We start from the raw sequence: 16106 nt of genomic DNA on the forward strand, positions 1-16106 counted from the left end.
CAGGAGATATCAGTGCATGTACCACAAAAATAATTGTTCAAGAATGTTCATAGCTGCTTCATTTGTCATAATCCCAAATTGGAAACAACCCAAATGTCCATTAATTGGAGAATTAATAAACAAATTGTGGCATATTCATATAATGTAATGTCAAACAGAAATTTTAAGAGAACAACTTTCTAATCCACACAATAGTGTGGACTCATCTCAAAAACATTGAAGGAAAGAAACCAGACACAAGAGAAAACACACTGTATGATTCCATTTATATGAAATATTTTCTATCTTGTTCTGGGAGGTGATTAGACAAGGATATGAACATGTAAAAATTCATTGAACTGAACATTTAGGTTTTATCTATTTTACTGTACATAAATTACACATCAACTTAAAAAAATTATCACTCTGAACATTTTTAGCCCAACATTTTGTTTTGAGCCTATATTCATATTAACGCACTTAGGTCTATTTTATTCTTTTACCTGTATTTATTTAAGGAAAAGATTATTTATACTGTGATAGAGTTTGGCCTGGCTGACAGGTGTGTTAAGGGAGCACCAATTACTGCAACAATTTAACACTTGCCTTTCAGTGACTCAACACAAAAGAAGTTGATTACTTAATCTCGGTAATAGTTCAACATGAATGCTCTAGTTCTCCTCCACATGGTGATAAAACACTCTTCCAGATTGTGGCTTACTAGTTCCCGCCCAGGGCCTCAGAATCTTCTACCTCTAGTTAGAAAACAAGGGAAGAGAATGTGATTAGGGAGTTTTCTAGCCAATGACATAACATGTTTTCTTTAGGGCTCTTCTGATCGTCCCAGTGCACACTAGTTCCTTAAGTGAAGGGCTAGAGAGATGTCTCATGACTGCCAGAACATGCTCACCTTTTCCAGCCTCATGTGCCTATCCAATAACTCCTTGTGTTGCATATAGGTAGCATGATGAGCTGGTTAAGAGTATACCCTCTGTCACCCATTACCCAGGCCTGAGCTTGAGCAGATTATTTGATCTTCCTAAGTTTTATCCTTCCTAAGTTTTAACATCTGGAAAATGAAGTACATAATAATACTGTTTCACAGGGTCCTCTGGCAAACTTTAAAAGATGTATGAAATATTTAGGACAGTACCAGAAACATAATACAGGTCTAATACATGTTAGCTATATTATGTACTCCTTGCTATAACTAGCCACGCCAGCATGTGTACTGCATCTCCAACATGCCCTAGGCTTCTACCACAATAAAGGATCAAGTTCTTTCCCCATGGCCAGCTTCATGGGCATGTGATCTGGGCAGTTGCATACAACGCATGATGGGAAGGGCTTGGTGCTTGGGGCCTGGCACTTCATTTAATGCTCTGTTGTCACCATAATGAAATTCCTAATAATTTTATCTTTGAACTTTTGTAAGTGAAGGCTGATGGGACAATGGAGCATGTGCATGAACAGAGGAAATACAGATAACATGCATAGCTGCTGCCATTCTTTACTTGTTCCACTCCCACATAGCATTCTTGATGCCCCATGAGCACAGAATCCCTGTGGGCACACAATGTGTGGGAGTTCTGCAAAACTCAAATTGAGTATGAGGTGAGCATGTCACATCAATGACTAAGTGAGGACATCGACAACCCCAAAATGGGGTTTGCCATGCTTTCCATTCCAACCAGAACCTGATTTGGATGCAAAAAGAAGGTAATAACCAAGGAAACTTTCTCTGTCTTTTCTTATGTTAATACTTCCCTGTAACCACTTAGTTTGAAAATGATGACATAGAAGGAAAGAGAAAGATAGGGCAACCTATAGTTCCTTTTCCTTTCCGGTCTCCCTTATTCAAAAGTAAGCCAAAGGCAGAGTGTTGGTAAAAACGGGCATATACCAAGATATGAAATAAAAAGTTAGTTTTGTGCTGTGAATTAGAGTGTACTTGAATTAGATAATTTTGACCCTGTCATCTTGTCCAAGAAGCTGTCTTTCCTGAAGGGTTGGAGTTCTTATCCAGCTGCTATGGACCAGAATCACTGGGGCCCTCATAGAAAAAATAAGTTCCAAGAACTAACAATGAACAGACAGAATCAGAATCTCCAGGGCTAGGTCAGGTGGCTGCACAGCCAGCTTGAGAAGTAGCTGAATAAGTAAAACAATACCAGGGGTTCCAGTCCCAGTACTCCCTGGCAAAATGTGGTCCATCTTCGATGGATTGGTTCAAGTGCCACCACTTTCCATGAAATCTTCCCTGATTTTTCCCTTCCCTCATGCCCACGTCTCTAACTCCCTGACCCCAAATCCTTTACTATATATTAATTATCTTTGACATCTAGGACATTCTAACTTGAACTTTGCTTCTCTGAAAAGACTCTGGTAACACTGAGGGCATAGCAGGGCAGGGACTAGGTTTAGGCAAGTGAGGCACTCATCCCTGGTGTGAAATTTAAGGGGATGCCAAAAAAGAAAAAAAAAAGCCTCAGTAAATCAGGAGAAATATTTTAATGCACTATTTTAAAAATCAAAATTAATGCAACAATTATTCATGATGAACAATACATCAAAATTTTAAATAAAGACAGGCTCAGATCCTGCACTTGTACCACTGGCCTCACTTCTGCCCAGTCTGAGCCCTATGAAGTTCAGTTTCATTCACTTTCTTACCCTAGTAGTTGCTAAATAAATAAATATATGAATGAATTGCTTTCTTGAACTGAGTCATCATCTTAAAGGTATAGATCCTGGTAATGAGAATGTCTATGGTGAAATATGGGAATGGGTCCTGGAAACAGCCTTGGTGTGCCCTCTCAGGTCAGCTGGAATACATGACCACATAATCTAAAGTTTGAATAAGTGTTCTTCCTTCAATCAGGTCATCACGATATTCTCCTCCATTGTCCTATCTTGTGTAAAACCAGAAAAATAAATGCCATGATCTCTTGGTAACCCTTCTTTACTATCATCATGCAGCCTGTAGGACAGCCCTCAGAGGTCCTGTTCAAAATGGAACCCTAGTAGTTCACGTTATCATTAACATTGCAGTAAAACTGCCCTCCCCCATTGTTATATAACATTGTTACCACCACCGTCTCATGAATTGTTTGAATAATGCCACACCCTTTATTTATTTCATGCTTTAATTGGCTCATTTCTGAATTTTCTAGGCAAAATGAGATCAGAAAGACAAAGCCCTTGAACAAAGAGAAGCAACAGCTTTTTTTTTACATTTCATTTTGTCCTCTGTATGTCTCCTTCTTAAAGAATTTAGCTTCAAGTTATACACAAGAAGAGAAAAAAAATTAAAAGTTCCAGTAGGCCGAGAGGCCTATGATCCACCGTGTTGAAGGAACATTTGCTTCACCTCACCCCCCCACTCCCCCCGCGGTAATACTAAGTTGTTCGCACGCTGTGAAGAAGACCCGAAGACTAGGGTGTCAACTGTTGGGGCCTACCTGCGCCAGACTTCTTCCTCAGTGGCCAGCTTTTTCACCCCCAGTTAGCCACCAGGGGGCCGCCTGCTTGGAACAAGTGGTGTAGACGCCACAGCTTTTCTCCAAACCAACCAAAACATTCCGGGGCAGCTTTGGAGCAAAGCCCAGGAACTTCCCTGCAACGGAGAACAGCTCTCCAACTACAGAAGCCTGCAAGTCCTATGGTGCAGCCTTATTAAGAGTAGAGAAGAAAGCACGGATTTCTCACCGAGGACAAAAGGGAAATGGCGTCTCTGGGGCCTGCAACTTTCTTAAAAGTGCATCAGTGAAACTCTGCTCATCCAGGGGGGTGGTTGTTAATGCTGTCAGCAGGGGTGGGGGGGCCTCTCACCCCTTTCCCTGGGACGCTCAGAAGAAGCGAGAATAAAACATACATGTCACTGGCTGGAAATCTAGAGAACCCTCCAATAAATAACCTATACATTGTCAGGCAGCTGAGGATCCATATCGTCATAACTCTATTATATTGCGTGTTACACGAATAGATGTGAATATTAAATTATGATGTCGGAATTATTTTAATATTGCCTATAAGAAATTAATTGTACTCTGTTGTCAAAGTAGTTTTGTTGCAACTATAGTTCCTTACTGACTACCTTTTAGCTGTGTGAGGACTCGGTATTTTCCAAGTATCCTAGCTCAGAAAGCAAGTCTCTTCCTGGTCTCCAGGACTTAAGGTCGGGGGCATTTGAGAGACTTATATTTGCCCGGGAAAGATCTCTTGAAGAGTATACATTATTTTTGTCTTCCTGGTTTTATCTATACATTTCCAGGGCAAAGACAAATTAATAGGGCGGCCGTTCTGGGACCTGAGGAGTGTCCCAGCCCTGTACGCACCTCTCCCACGATATGCATAATGGCGGTGGGGGCGGGGGTGTCCTCCTTACGGGCAAGCCAGGCACGTCCCAAACTTCCATTCTTGGGGTGGCAGTGGTGGTTAAGAGAGCCGCCAGATGGCCGGACCAGCGGAGGCCCCAGGAAGAGCCAGAGCGCCCTGTCTTCCCGACACGCGCCACAAGTGGTTTGGGAGCGGAGGGAGGAGCGCGTCGGCACGGGTCGCGCCGGTCGGGCCGGGCAAAGAACGCCGGGACGTGCTCCTGGAAGACTCGCCCTCCGGTCCTGGTGTCACTCGTTCCCCATTCTTTCCTCTTCTCCAACTAGAGTAATGACGCCCAAACCCGCACCTATGAGCGCAGGCAATCGGGTGGGTGGACGCGCGGCCACCAAACCCACAGCACCGTCACCACCCCGGGAAGGCACGGCCGGGATTAGGAAGAGAGGGAGGGCCCACACCTGGGGAGGCAGGTGCGGAGGCGGCCGGCCGGGGGACCGCGAGTGCGTAGGACTCGGGGTCGGGGTCGGCAAGCCTGGCGCTGTGAGCGCGTCAGAGCGCCGACCCGGAGCCTGGCAGGGGGCGTCAGTACCGGCTGGGCAGCCCGGGGCGGCGGCGGCGGCGGCGGGGTGTGCGGCCAGGAGGCCATTTCCTCGCTGCGCCCCTGGCGGAGCCCGGTTTGCCTGTTCTTGGCCGCCGCCGCCACCGCCGCGCAAGTCGGACAGCCGTGAGGGCTGGAGGGGAAACCAGGTCACCGGTTCGCAGACGCGGCGCGGGGCATGCGCCCCGGGCCCGGAGTAAGACAGCGCCCCGGGAGCGGGCCGGGCCGGGGCGGGCCGGGCACGCGGGGGACCCGGAGAGGCGGGGACTCTGGTACCCCAGCCACACTCGCTTCCTACGCCTATAAAAGTGGAGAGACCGGGGAGGTGCGGCGCGGCCCTGGCTGCGGCCGCCTCTCTTCGCCCAAGGAGTTGACATTTTGCAGGACTCGCGCGACGCCCAGTCGCCGGCGCTCCCCGGGACCCCGCCGCCGGGAGGAGGGGGCGGAGGAGGGTGGAGACTGCGGGGCTTGGCCAAGGAAGGCGCACATCCTCGGGCGGGCGGCCGTGACGCGGCGGGGATTAACTTTGCATGAATAATGTGAGTGCGCTTGGAAAAGAGACCTCCTGCTCCGCGGGCTCGGGGCAAGAGCCCGCAGGCTACCTTCCCCGGGCAGGGGCGCTCAACCCAACCGGCTCCAGGGCACTGGTAATTTGGCTAGAGGACCGCGCGGAGGCAGCGGGGTGAGAGGAGGAGGGGGCGACAGTTCCAACTGTCCACAGGGTGGGCGGGATGGTGACGGAGTGTCGCAAGAACCCGGAGGGGTGCGGGCGGCTAAGCCGAGCGCGCGCGGGCGGGCAGGCGGGTGAGCGTGGGTGGTGGGGTTGTATCAGCCTGATTACCTGCCTCCGCGGGGCTTCTGCGCCCCGGATCTGGGAGGAGGTGCCCTCTCGTGTTCGGGCACCGCGCGGCGGCAGGCTGGGAGCTACGGCGTGGACAGTGGTGGAACAGGGTGGCCAGGCTCTGTTCCAATGGCAGCGGCTCTGTTCCTCAAACCCCAAGCCCAGCTGTTGACATGTTCTTGTGAAATGGAGTTTGGCATCCTCAGCGCCGAACCCAGTGGAAGTTTCCATGATGAGGAAGTTGTGTGACATGGGGGTTCGGAAAAGGTTGGCAGGCCAGGGGGGAGGGTTAAAGGGACTGTGGGTCTCCCATCCCCCCTTTTTCGCCTGCCCCGGAACTCCGGGGCTTGGAAAGGAGAATTATCCTGAATGTTGGCGTGCGCCGTGGCCGGTGCCTGGCGACTGGGCTTCTCTCCGCCTCCTGGGGGCTTGGCGGGGATTTCGCTAGCCTCCTGGGTCGCGCTCCTTCGCTTTGCTTCTCTTGGCGCAGCATCTTCCTCTGGGTCGCCTCGAGTTGGTTGTGATACCAGTTGTGCCAGCTGTGTGACCTCCACCCCCTCGGAGAAGGACTCATTTGGGGGAATTTTCATTCTTAGTGGATTTTGCCCTTCTTAGCGGCAGTTGTCACTTTGGGGGAGGATTTCCCAATGACCATTGTGGGATTATTATTAGTGCTAATTCTTAAGCCTTCTTATTTATTTTAAGGAGGGGGAGGGAGGAAATGAGATCAATTTTTTTTAAATGTACAAGTTTCCCCAAATGGAAAATTTTAAAAGAAGGATCTAGAAACATAACAATTCATAAAGTGAGTCAAAGAAAGGAAAGAGTTTGCCTGAACAGCCAAGTTCAGATTCTCCATTCTCCTTTCTCCACATAAATTTAGAATTTTTGAAGATTCAAACACTGTGTAATCAGTAAATATATTTGAAATACCTTCTTCCTCAGCACGTTATTGGTCTTGGGTGCTAGTGAGATTCAGTTTTAAAGACCTGTTTGGAAGTTCAAGAAATTAAGCATTCCTTGCACAGTGTTAATATCAAGCACAGCAGTTTATATAATGATAAATGTATTAGGTAATGTAGACCTGTTGGGCAATCTTCACATTACTTGGCCTTAGTTTAGTATGCTTATTTAAATTGTAAGAATGTATAGCATGCACTGCACTGCAAAGAAATAAAAATTGCATTTTAGTCTATGTGTTCATGATTCATTCTGAATATTCAGTGACTGAACTGCTCCCCAATTCACTTCTGCTTAATTCTAATTCCGAAATCAGTCAGAGGCTAGGAAACAATGAAAAACGTGTTTCAGTGCAAAGTATTTTAAGCAGTTGATGTTTTTAGGATGTTTTCATGCCAGGTGGCTAAGTGTTTTAGTTGAGTCAAACAGAAATTCAGTACCAAGTGATTTGTTTGGAGTATTTTATACAAAGACATTGGTGAACGATCATTTATTATTTGAGCATGTTAAAGAAATACTAACAATCTATTTTTACCTGATCTCAGAGGTTTATTATATATTGGAAATGAGACCATCTGCTAGTAAATACAGTTTGGCTTTATTTTATAGCCAGTGAAAGTGAATAATACTGAGTATAGCTACAGAACTGGTTTTTTAAAGTGAAATAATTCCTGTTGGCATTACAATGCAAAGGTACACTTTTATTAACATTGGAATATTGTTACATAAAGCAACTGACATTACGAAGAGGAATGAATATTCCATGTCTCTCCTTTCAGTTTCTTTGTAGTAAATTCTGCCATAATTGGAGATGAATTAAGACACCTTCTTTTTAATCCATTATCTTTGGGAAAGGTGATTTCTTAAAATCGCCTTAAAAGCAGAGAAAGTTGTGGATTCCTTTCCTTTGCTGGGGTTTTTGCAGTTGTTTAAAGCATGAGTTGTGTGGAGCCACAAATGGTATTGCATGTTTCTTTTTTTAGTAAGCCCATCTTTTTGATGGAAATCAGAGTAAAGGTGATTGGTTTCTTCAGCCGGGTCTTCTCATTCTAGTGTAAAATTGTGTCACCTTCTTAGAAAGCCGTTCCCTGACCACTTGAGCAAAGGCGGTCCCTCATTCCTTTTCAGACCCATCACACTGGTTTTTCTGTTTGTTTGTTTGTTTTGTTCTTATTTTTCTTTCCTTTATTGTATTTGCAATCTGAATTGTTCATTTCAATTGATGCTTATTGATCACCTGTCTCCTTGCCTAGAATATAGTATCCATGAGCACAGGACTCTTGACTGCCTCACTCACTCTTATTTTCCAGCATCTAGAACAATACTTGGCACGCAGTAGGTGCTGGATAAATCTTTGGTGAATAAACTAATGATTGTGCCCAAATATTATGTTCTCAGAAATACCTGACTACACATCCTAAGTGGGTGCCAGTTGGGCATGCCAAGATCTATTCTGTGTGTGCATGTGTATGTGTGTGTTGCACACATGCCATGCTTATATGGTTCACTCTTTATTCTCTCTCTCTCTTTCTTTTTGAAATAAAAGCTGGCCTTCCATTCTGTGTAGTGACAATGCAAAGAGTTATTTCTGCGAGTTCCTCCTAAGGGCATTTGTCTTGAATACATGGAAATCCTCAGCAGCAGAATTTTTCTGACATGTTATCTTGATCCCTGGAAGACATTGACCTTCAACTCCCTGAATTTCAGCAGAATATGAGTTCCAGAAGCATTGCCAATGCTAAGAGTGAAATTCCAGGGACTAGACTTCACTGGTTGATAGCAGTGTCTTCTCATTCAGCAGGTCCTGGCAGTGACTCTGGCAATGGCAGCCCTAAGTGGACCAACCAGTGCATGGTGGTACAATTTGGGCTGCGAAAGTGGTGGTTGGTGAGGGGGCAAAATGTAATGGTCAGGATCCAACACAAGATAGAAATAAATAGGTCTTGGTGATAGATTTGAAAATAACCTTATAGTTATCATATGTTATTAGTTAAGTCAGCCAGCCTGTTTTTGCCCTCTTTTGCCGCCTCATAAAAGTATTCTGAACCAAATGATGGTGGGAAGTATTGCATTATTTGAGTTTTCAAGTGACCAGAGCATAATATCAAAGGAGTCATCTTCAAATTAGTTATTCATGGAAACTCTTGCCAATTGAGAGCAAAAGGAAATTATAATTGAAGATTATGGTGATTTGTTTTTGTGTCTAGAGTATCGACTTTCATATGTGTGTCTGAGTAAATGCATAGTAAAAATTTCACAAAATCAGACTTAAAAATGGGAGGGGAAGAAAGATCAAAATCTTGTGGAGGAGGGAAGATAATTAAACTACAATCCTAAGTGCTTACTGCTTTAGAGTATTTAATTTGGCTCTGAGCTTCTTAGTAGTAGCCAAGTTAACAGGAAAAAGGGGGTCTGGAGGTGGCATGCATTAAACTTGTAAGGATGACACATGTAGAGTGCCTGCCATGATGCTTGCCAACTAGTATATACTCATATGAAATATCAAATTATATCATGGATGATACTTGAACTTCAATTCTACATAAAGCGAAGTAGGTTCTTTATATGATCTTGTCTTTTACCAACTCTGGAATGGAAAAAAAATGCAGAAGACATAATAATGAAAAGTAACCCAGTATGTTTATTGTTGGGGGCCTGAGCTACTATGGCCTATCAGTGGAGATTCTGGTGATGAATCCCAATGCAGAAATAAAGCTCAGGAAACCTAGAGGAATGAGTGGTTACCACACTCTGTAAGCTAATTTTCCCAAATATCTAGTGTCTCAGCCAACTTTTAATTACAGCAATTTGAGAGGACAGGACAACGAGGTACTTGAAAATGACCCTATGGCCATAAGCACCCCTGAACATGTAGCCCCTGATGCTTTGGGCTTTAGTCTATATAGCTCTTATCATCCTGAAGGGTAGTTTGTTTCCATTTCTGTTCCCACCTCTAAGTTGTGATGAGGCACGATGCGTGGGTTTATTCATCTTTGACTCCCCATAGCCTAGCAAAGAGCTTGGTACATGGGCACAGGTGAAACACTGTTGGAAGAATGAATGGAAGGGTAGAAAGGGCAGTGCTTCTCTTTCCCTTCTGGGTTGGTATTAAGTGTCATATTTGGACTTGGATTTGTCCAGAGTGCGCGTTTGCTGCCTGCATTGCATCATATGTTCAGATCACAGCTGTCTGTTTTGCTTGAAGGTCTTGTTCTAGTGTCAAAGCTCGTTGAGCAATGGATGGCAAGTTAACTCCTTGCTTTATTTAAAGTCATTTTGATTCTTTGATTTGATTCCTCATTCAGTCTACAAATATTTATGTATCTACTATGTATCTGGCCCTGCTAGACATTTTTCAGTTTAGCATGCAGCCCAGTGACCTATTAGACAACATATTAATACAAAAGGATTCTGAAATTGTCTCCACTGTGATGAGATGGATATATCTATTGGAGTCTCTCATATGGCCCCTAAAAATAGTTATTTTATATCTGAGGAGGTGATTGTTTGTGATTTCTATAGCCCATGTATATTAATGTGAAACATTAATATAAATTCCATTAATATAAATTCCAAAAACATAAATTCCAGTGAGATTCACTCAAGAATCTCTTGTATCCAAGTAGTAGGGGAGTTGAATATATTTAGACCAGTGAGTTTCTGATTTAAAATGTTCACTCTCCAATTTGAGTTCCCAAACTTGTTAGTCAATTTTGGCATTTAAACAAGTGGGGGGAGTACCCAAATCACTGAGTCACAAGTAATATATTTCCATATCTTCCTCTCAGGAACCTGGCCAACTGACAGCTAGAATAGTGATCTATGCTCAATGCTAATGTTGTTTGGTCCCTACTGTCCTAATTTCAAAGGACTTTGAAGTCTTTATGTACTGGCAGCTCTTCTTGTGCAGTGCTATTTTTATTGAGTTGAGAAACTGAGTTCTGCTGTGAACTTAAGGATCTTTTCCAAATAGCAAATCAGGGGAGTCTGGAATTAGGACCTAGGAACCTTGACTGTCCTGAGAACCATACTGTAGCTTTTCCATCATGACAGTCAGTCCTAACAATCTGATATACTCCCTGGAAGGTGTTTCTGATAGATGTAGATGTGCTTGATAATAGGGCTCATCTCCCTTGCTCAGACACATTAAATTTGCACAGAAGGCAGATCTACCTGTAGCAACCCAGAATACCTGCATTTGAGGCTTTTGCAAGAAGATAATCTGTGATAACCTTGTACTGTCTGCTGGTCAGTGCTTACCAGAAATTAAATGATATTGGTATAGTGGTTTAAATCTTTTTTTTTTCTTTTCTTTTTTTGCGACAGAATCTTGCTCTGTCGTCAGGCTGGAGTACAGTGGTGCAACCTTGGCTCACTGCAACCTCCACCTCCTAGGTTCAAGGGATTCTCGTGCCTTAGCCGGGATTACAGGCGCATGCCACCACACCCAGCTAATTTTTGCAATTTTAGTAGGGACAGGGTTTCACCATGTTGGCCAGGATGGTCTCGATCTCCTGACCTTGTGATCTGCGCACCTCAGCCTCCCAAAGTTCTGGAATTAACAGGCATGAGCCACCACTAAAATCATTCAATTGATTTTATTGAAATTATTCTAAGAAGCAATATTTTTATTTAAAAAATCTTTTATGGCAAAATAATTTAAAGGAACTTAAAAACCCTCTGTGATACCATCTTACCGCTTTATGTGCTAAAAGCAAACAGTTATTTGCTATTTGTCAGACAGTGCCTTCTGTCTATTAAAGCTATTTTTCCAGTTACTACTCATTCATTTAAGGCAGTGAAGGATCTTGAAGTATTTATTTAGCAGTTAAGAAATATTGAATTGTATTGAATAGCTTATTTTATTCTAGTTATTTGAAAATTACTGAACAGTGGACAATGTGCAAATCATTGACATCTGTCTCAGATCTTCTGAGACAATCGTGATTTAGAGATTAAAAAAAAAAACAGAAGGCAAATTCATGGTCCAACTCATCACAATGAAGAAACTTGTGGCTTACATATCTCAACTTACGTTTGTCTTGCTGATCTGCATGTTTTATCCAATTTTTATTTTTCCTAATCCTATTTTAACAAATACTATCTATAGTTTATTCCTTATCATATGCACACATGCACAAACACCTCAATACATACGTGCGTCTGTGTTCTAAGACTGGACTGCAGACGAGGCATATATAATTAGGAAAGGACTGGTCTGGACTGAGTTGCTCATTCAACTTCCTACTTCCAAAAGAGGGTCTTCAGGGAGTCATGGCTTCTCTTCCGTGATCAAGAATTTAGGCATTTATAAGAAAGTCATGAGTGACGAGTTTATTAAAACAAAAGTGTGGACAAAGGAATGTAGACTGAAAGCAGGCATATCTTCTTTATTTGGGAATATACTTACTTGACTCCGCTGGAGGCTCAAGAATGTTTGTGATGAGGAATGTTGAGAAGATAGTCGTGGTGTTAGTAGCATAATATATGATCTTGACATTCAGGAACCTGTTGAGTATTCTAACTCTTGTGACATGTTGTTCGTTGGTTCTCAAGATGGTTCAGATATACTTCTTCCCTTTGCCATTTGTTTCTCTTGGGATTCTGTTTTTTTCTGATTTCATCAATGTCTACACAAAGCAGGTGCTCAGAAAATAATGACTGATGATAGCAATCATAATGTTTCTTGGGCTTGGTCATCTTTTTGCACATTTCTGTCTTATAGTCATAAATGTCTTAACAACTGGCATGTCCATACGTGCAGAATCTGTCTCTGTGACAAGTGTGTGTCATGTTCTCACATACAGTAGAAAAGGCGCTGCTCGTCTCTGGCTTCTGCTGTGATTCCCATGCTCAGCTTCTAAATCACAGTGAGAAATGCTACAGTCACCCTGATGTCCCAAGCCACAAACCCTGTCATTGTTTTCAGTCCCTTCTACTTGCTCCTGAATATGTTGACAGATCCTGGTCTTATAGTGTTACTTTTTACTTCTTTTACTGCTGTATTTGTTTATTTTACTCTAGGCTCAATTATCTTTGGGAAATCTTGAGTTTAAAAGCTTGTAAAAGTTTCCAGAGCCTATTTTTATACTAGCATGCATTATAAATGTCCAAGAAAGGGGAGAGCAGGTAGCAAAATTCATTTGATCACCATTTTCTTTGTGTGTGTGTGTGCGTGTTTGTGTGTGTCTAAAACCTTAAGTGGCAAAAGTTCAGCACAGTAGGTTGTGAGGAAAAGTTCACTATATCACACTTTTTAAAAATCAGGCTCATATGTTTTAACCTTTTAATACAGATCATAAAAAGTGATAAATCAAATGAGCAGTATGTAGCACCACAGCAGAACCATTTTGCTTTTTCACACACACACACACACACACACACACACACACACACCCCTAGCAACTTGTGTACAACACTGGTTAATACTGCCTGTTGTTGAAGTGTTTTGCAAGAATGTAAAAGTCCTGCTGAATTTCTGTCCCTTTGAAAACATTATAATCATAATCTTTCCTTGACTTTCTTTCTGCTGTTTAGGTGTATTAATTTATATAAGCTGGAGAATGGTTTATTTCTGCTATATTTCTGTTTACTTTTAAAATTTTACCTAGGCTTCACTGTAATTTCTGCTATACTTCCAACATCTGGAGATCTAGAGTAAAGTACTTATATCTGAATTGTAGCTACAACAGGGAATAGAATAAGGTTGTTTAGTCTTGTGTTATTTTTCTTTAAAAAAAAAGGAACCAAGGGAACCTTACACAGAAAATATTTTTTGAAACAAGTTAAGTTATGACCTATGTAGATGATGAACCTATACATTTGTCCTGTAATGTAGCAGTTATAAGGGATTTCAAAAGCATCTCATCTCCTTGAGGACTTGTGAAAAAAAAAACCTGGGCATCTGGCTTATTAATCTGTCTCCCACTCTATGGGTTCATAAACATAAGGTATTGCTAAAGTGAAGGCATGCACTAGAATGTGTTGCACAGGCATTCCTGTATCATTGATTAAGAATATGTGTTTCGATTTATCTTTATTGAAGTTGCCACAAAAATCAAGCCTTATAATAAGTAATTTTTTTCTTCTGGAGTCTGTCCATTGGTCACAAATGCATGGGACATCTGCCAGGTGCCAGACACCATGGTAGGTGCCAAGACACCATGGTAGAGCATTTAAAAATTCTTGTCGTATGGATGAGATGCTCGGAATCTTCTAGGGCAATCTACAGGAGGTGATTTAGTGCACAGTAGTGTTTCTCAGCAGAGGTACTATTTGCATTTTGAGCCTGGTAATTCCTCTGCACTATTGGCATTTGGGGCCAGATAATCCTTTGCTGTGGAGGGCTGTCGTATGTATTACAGGATGTTTAGCAGCATTGCTGGCATCTACCCACTATATGCCAATAGCTCCCCCAACCCTCCAGTTGTTACCATCAAAAATGTCTCCAGATATTGTCAGATGTCTACTGGAAGGCAAAACTGCTCCTATTGAGAACAGCTGGTGTAGAGGTTTGGAACTGGGGCCGTGGAGTGGGAAATGTGTGGATTTGTATGCTGGTTTCACCTGGCTTCATTGCATGTGTTCAGTTTCCGCATCTATAATATGTGGAGATTAAATGAAATAATATAGTGCTTGACTCACGGTCAAGTATTTCTAAATATTAGCTATTTATAGTAGTGGTAGCATTAATACTTTACCAGGCAATTAAAATATTTGCAAGTCCAATGACATAGTTAAGTACAATGTATATTGTGGGAACCCATAGGGGTGGGAGGGTTCTAGGCAGAAATAAATATTATATACATATGAAGTGAAAGTAAAACTATGAAGCATTTGGAAAATTGTAAGGAGCCCAGCCTGACTCATGTGCAAAGGACTATAAATGAGGCCATTGGAGCAGGCAGGAGCCAGATGGCAAGGACCTTCCTGGGCACAATAAGGAAGATTGACTTTGTCTTGATAGCTTGAAGAGACTTAAGAATGTTCAGCAAATCAGATTTTTATTGTAAAAGAGTTCTTTGGGATAGGTCTTGAGTGAGAGAGAGACTGGAGGTGATGAGCCCAGCTAGAGACTCTTAGAATAGTCCACTGAGAGATGATGCCTGCTGGAGCTGAGGCAGTTATATATTGCTGTGATGTCTTTGGGAACAGATTTCACTTTCTCCGAGATGTGGCAAAATTTTTCTAATTTAATTCCAATAATGAATATTTTTAGCAAGCTAGCTCTACATTTGGGGGATTTTCAAGTTTAATTTGAAAGCAGATTACATGATAGATTCTCTTTAAAATGTTTTCAAGTGAAGCTTAATTTAAAGACCATCTCACAGCCTATTCATAGTTGAATATTACTTCAAGGGTTTCTCTGCCATTGTATGTACATGCCTATAGCTCCTCTGTCTGACAGAAACATATTTCTATATGATTACATTGAAATAACATTGACATTGTCGTGTTGAGATTCATTATTTAGTGTGAAGTGTTTCAGTATTTAATGTTAAGTGATTTTCTAACTGATGGGGATTTTATTTCTTTAATGATCAAGATCAGAAATGGATGAAGACAATGAATGAATGAATGAATGCCTAATTAAGAATAAAAATATTTCAGACAAGTCTCTTGGCTTATCCGAGCTTTAATTTTTAGTCATAAAATGATACTTGTAGGTATATTAGATAATCCCAAAGTTATCTTTAGCCCAGGGATTGACGAACATTATCTGTAACAGGCTATATCATAAATATTTTAAGCTTTTCAGGACACACAGTCTCTGTTGAAACTCTCAAGTCTGCCATTGTAGTACAAAAACAGACATAGACAATATGTGAACAAATGGTGTGGCTGTGTACCAATAAAATTTTATTTACAAAACAGGCGATGAGCTATAGTTTATTAACCCCTGGTAGCCCAACACTGTCTAACAGAAATAGAATGTGAGCCATATATGTAGTTTAAATTCTTCTAGTAGCCACATTATAGATAAGTGAAAAGCAACCAGTAAGGTTAAGTTCAATACTATATTTTATTTTACCTAATATATTTAGAATATTATTAACATGTAATCAATATAAAAAATATTAATAATATATTTTACCTTTTAAAAAGCACTTTTGATATCTGGTGTGTATTTTACACTTGCAGCACATCTTAATAGCCACTTATGGCTAGTAGCTACTGTAATTTGATGACAGGACTCTAGAGTTAAAACTCTGGGATTCTATCAAATTCCTTGAAAAAGTAAATTATATCATTAATTCAAGTGATTGAGACATTTTCTTTTTCTTGCCAGATATATTGGTTAGTAAAACACCATCTACACTCAAAAATAAAATAAAAAATGCACAGTAGCTCAAACAAATGGAAGTTTTTCACTCATGTGAGTTGAAAATTGCT

The 16106-nt window shown here is 41.8% G+C and overlaps 2 protein-coding genes across 8 annotated transcripts in view; one reads left to right on the plus strand and one right to left on the minus strand.

Moving 5' to 3' along the window:
* Positions 1–249: 249 nt before the first annotated feature.
* LOC129486212 (uncharacterized) lies at positions 250–6343 on the minus strand. The gene is made up of 2 exons (XM_063639109.1): positions 5754–6343; positions 250–732 (listed from the first exon to the last, which is right to left on the minus strand). The coding sequence occupies exon 1, from the start codon at positions 6341–6343 to the stop codon at positions 5837–5839; it is 507 nt and encodes a 168-aa protein (XP_063495179.1). The 3' UTR covers positions 250–732; positions 5754–5836.
* The window catches only part of THRB (thyroid hormone receptor beta), a 382425-nt gene continuing 370803 nt past the window's right edge, over positions 4485–16106 (plus strand). For 3 of the 7 annotated variants that reach the window (XM_055285710.2, XM_063637322.1, XM_063637319.1), the window contains exon 1: positions 5378–5451. The gene's annotated coding sequence lies outside the window, so the exon portion shown is untranslated. Of the gene's footprint in view, positions 4684–4740; positions 5109–5377; positions 5452–5473; positions 5595–16106 lie in introns of those variants that run through there. The other 4 variants (XM_055285744.2, XM_055285718.2, XM_055285703.2 and 1 more) reach the window with 4 other exon arrangements.

The sequence above is a fragment of the Symphalangus syndactylus genome, chromosome 1, assembly GCF_028878055.3.
Source record: "Symphalangus syndactylus isolate Jambi chromosome 1, NHGRI_mSymSyn1-v2.1_pri, whole genome shotgun sequence".
NCBI lineage: Eukaryota > Metazoa > Chordata > Mammalia > Primates > Hylobatidae > Symphalangus > Symphalangus syndactylus.

Coding starts and splice junctions, on each gene's coding strand:
- LOC129486212 (XM_063639109.1), bottom strand. CDS start 6,343: ATGAAAATTCCCCCAAATGAGTCCTTCTCCGAGGGGGTGGAGGTCACA.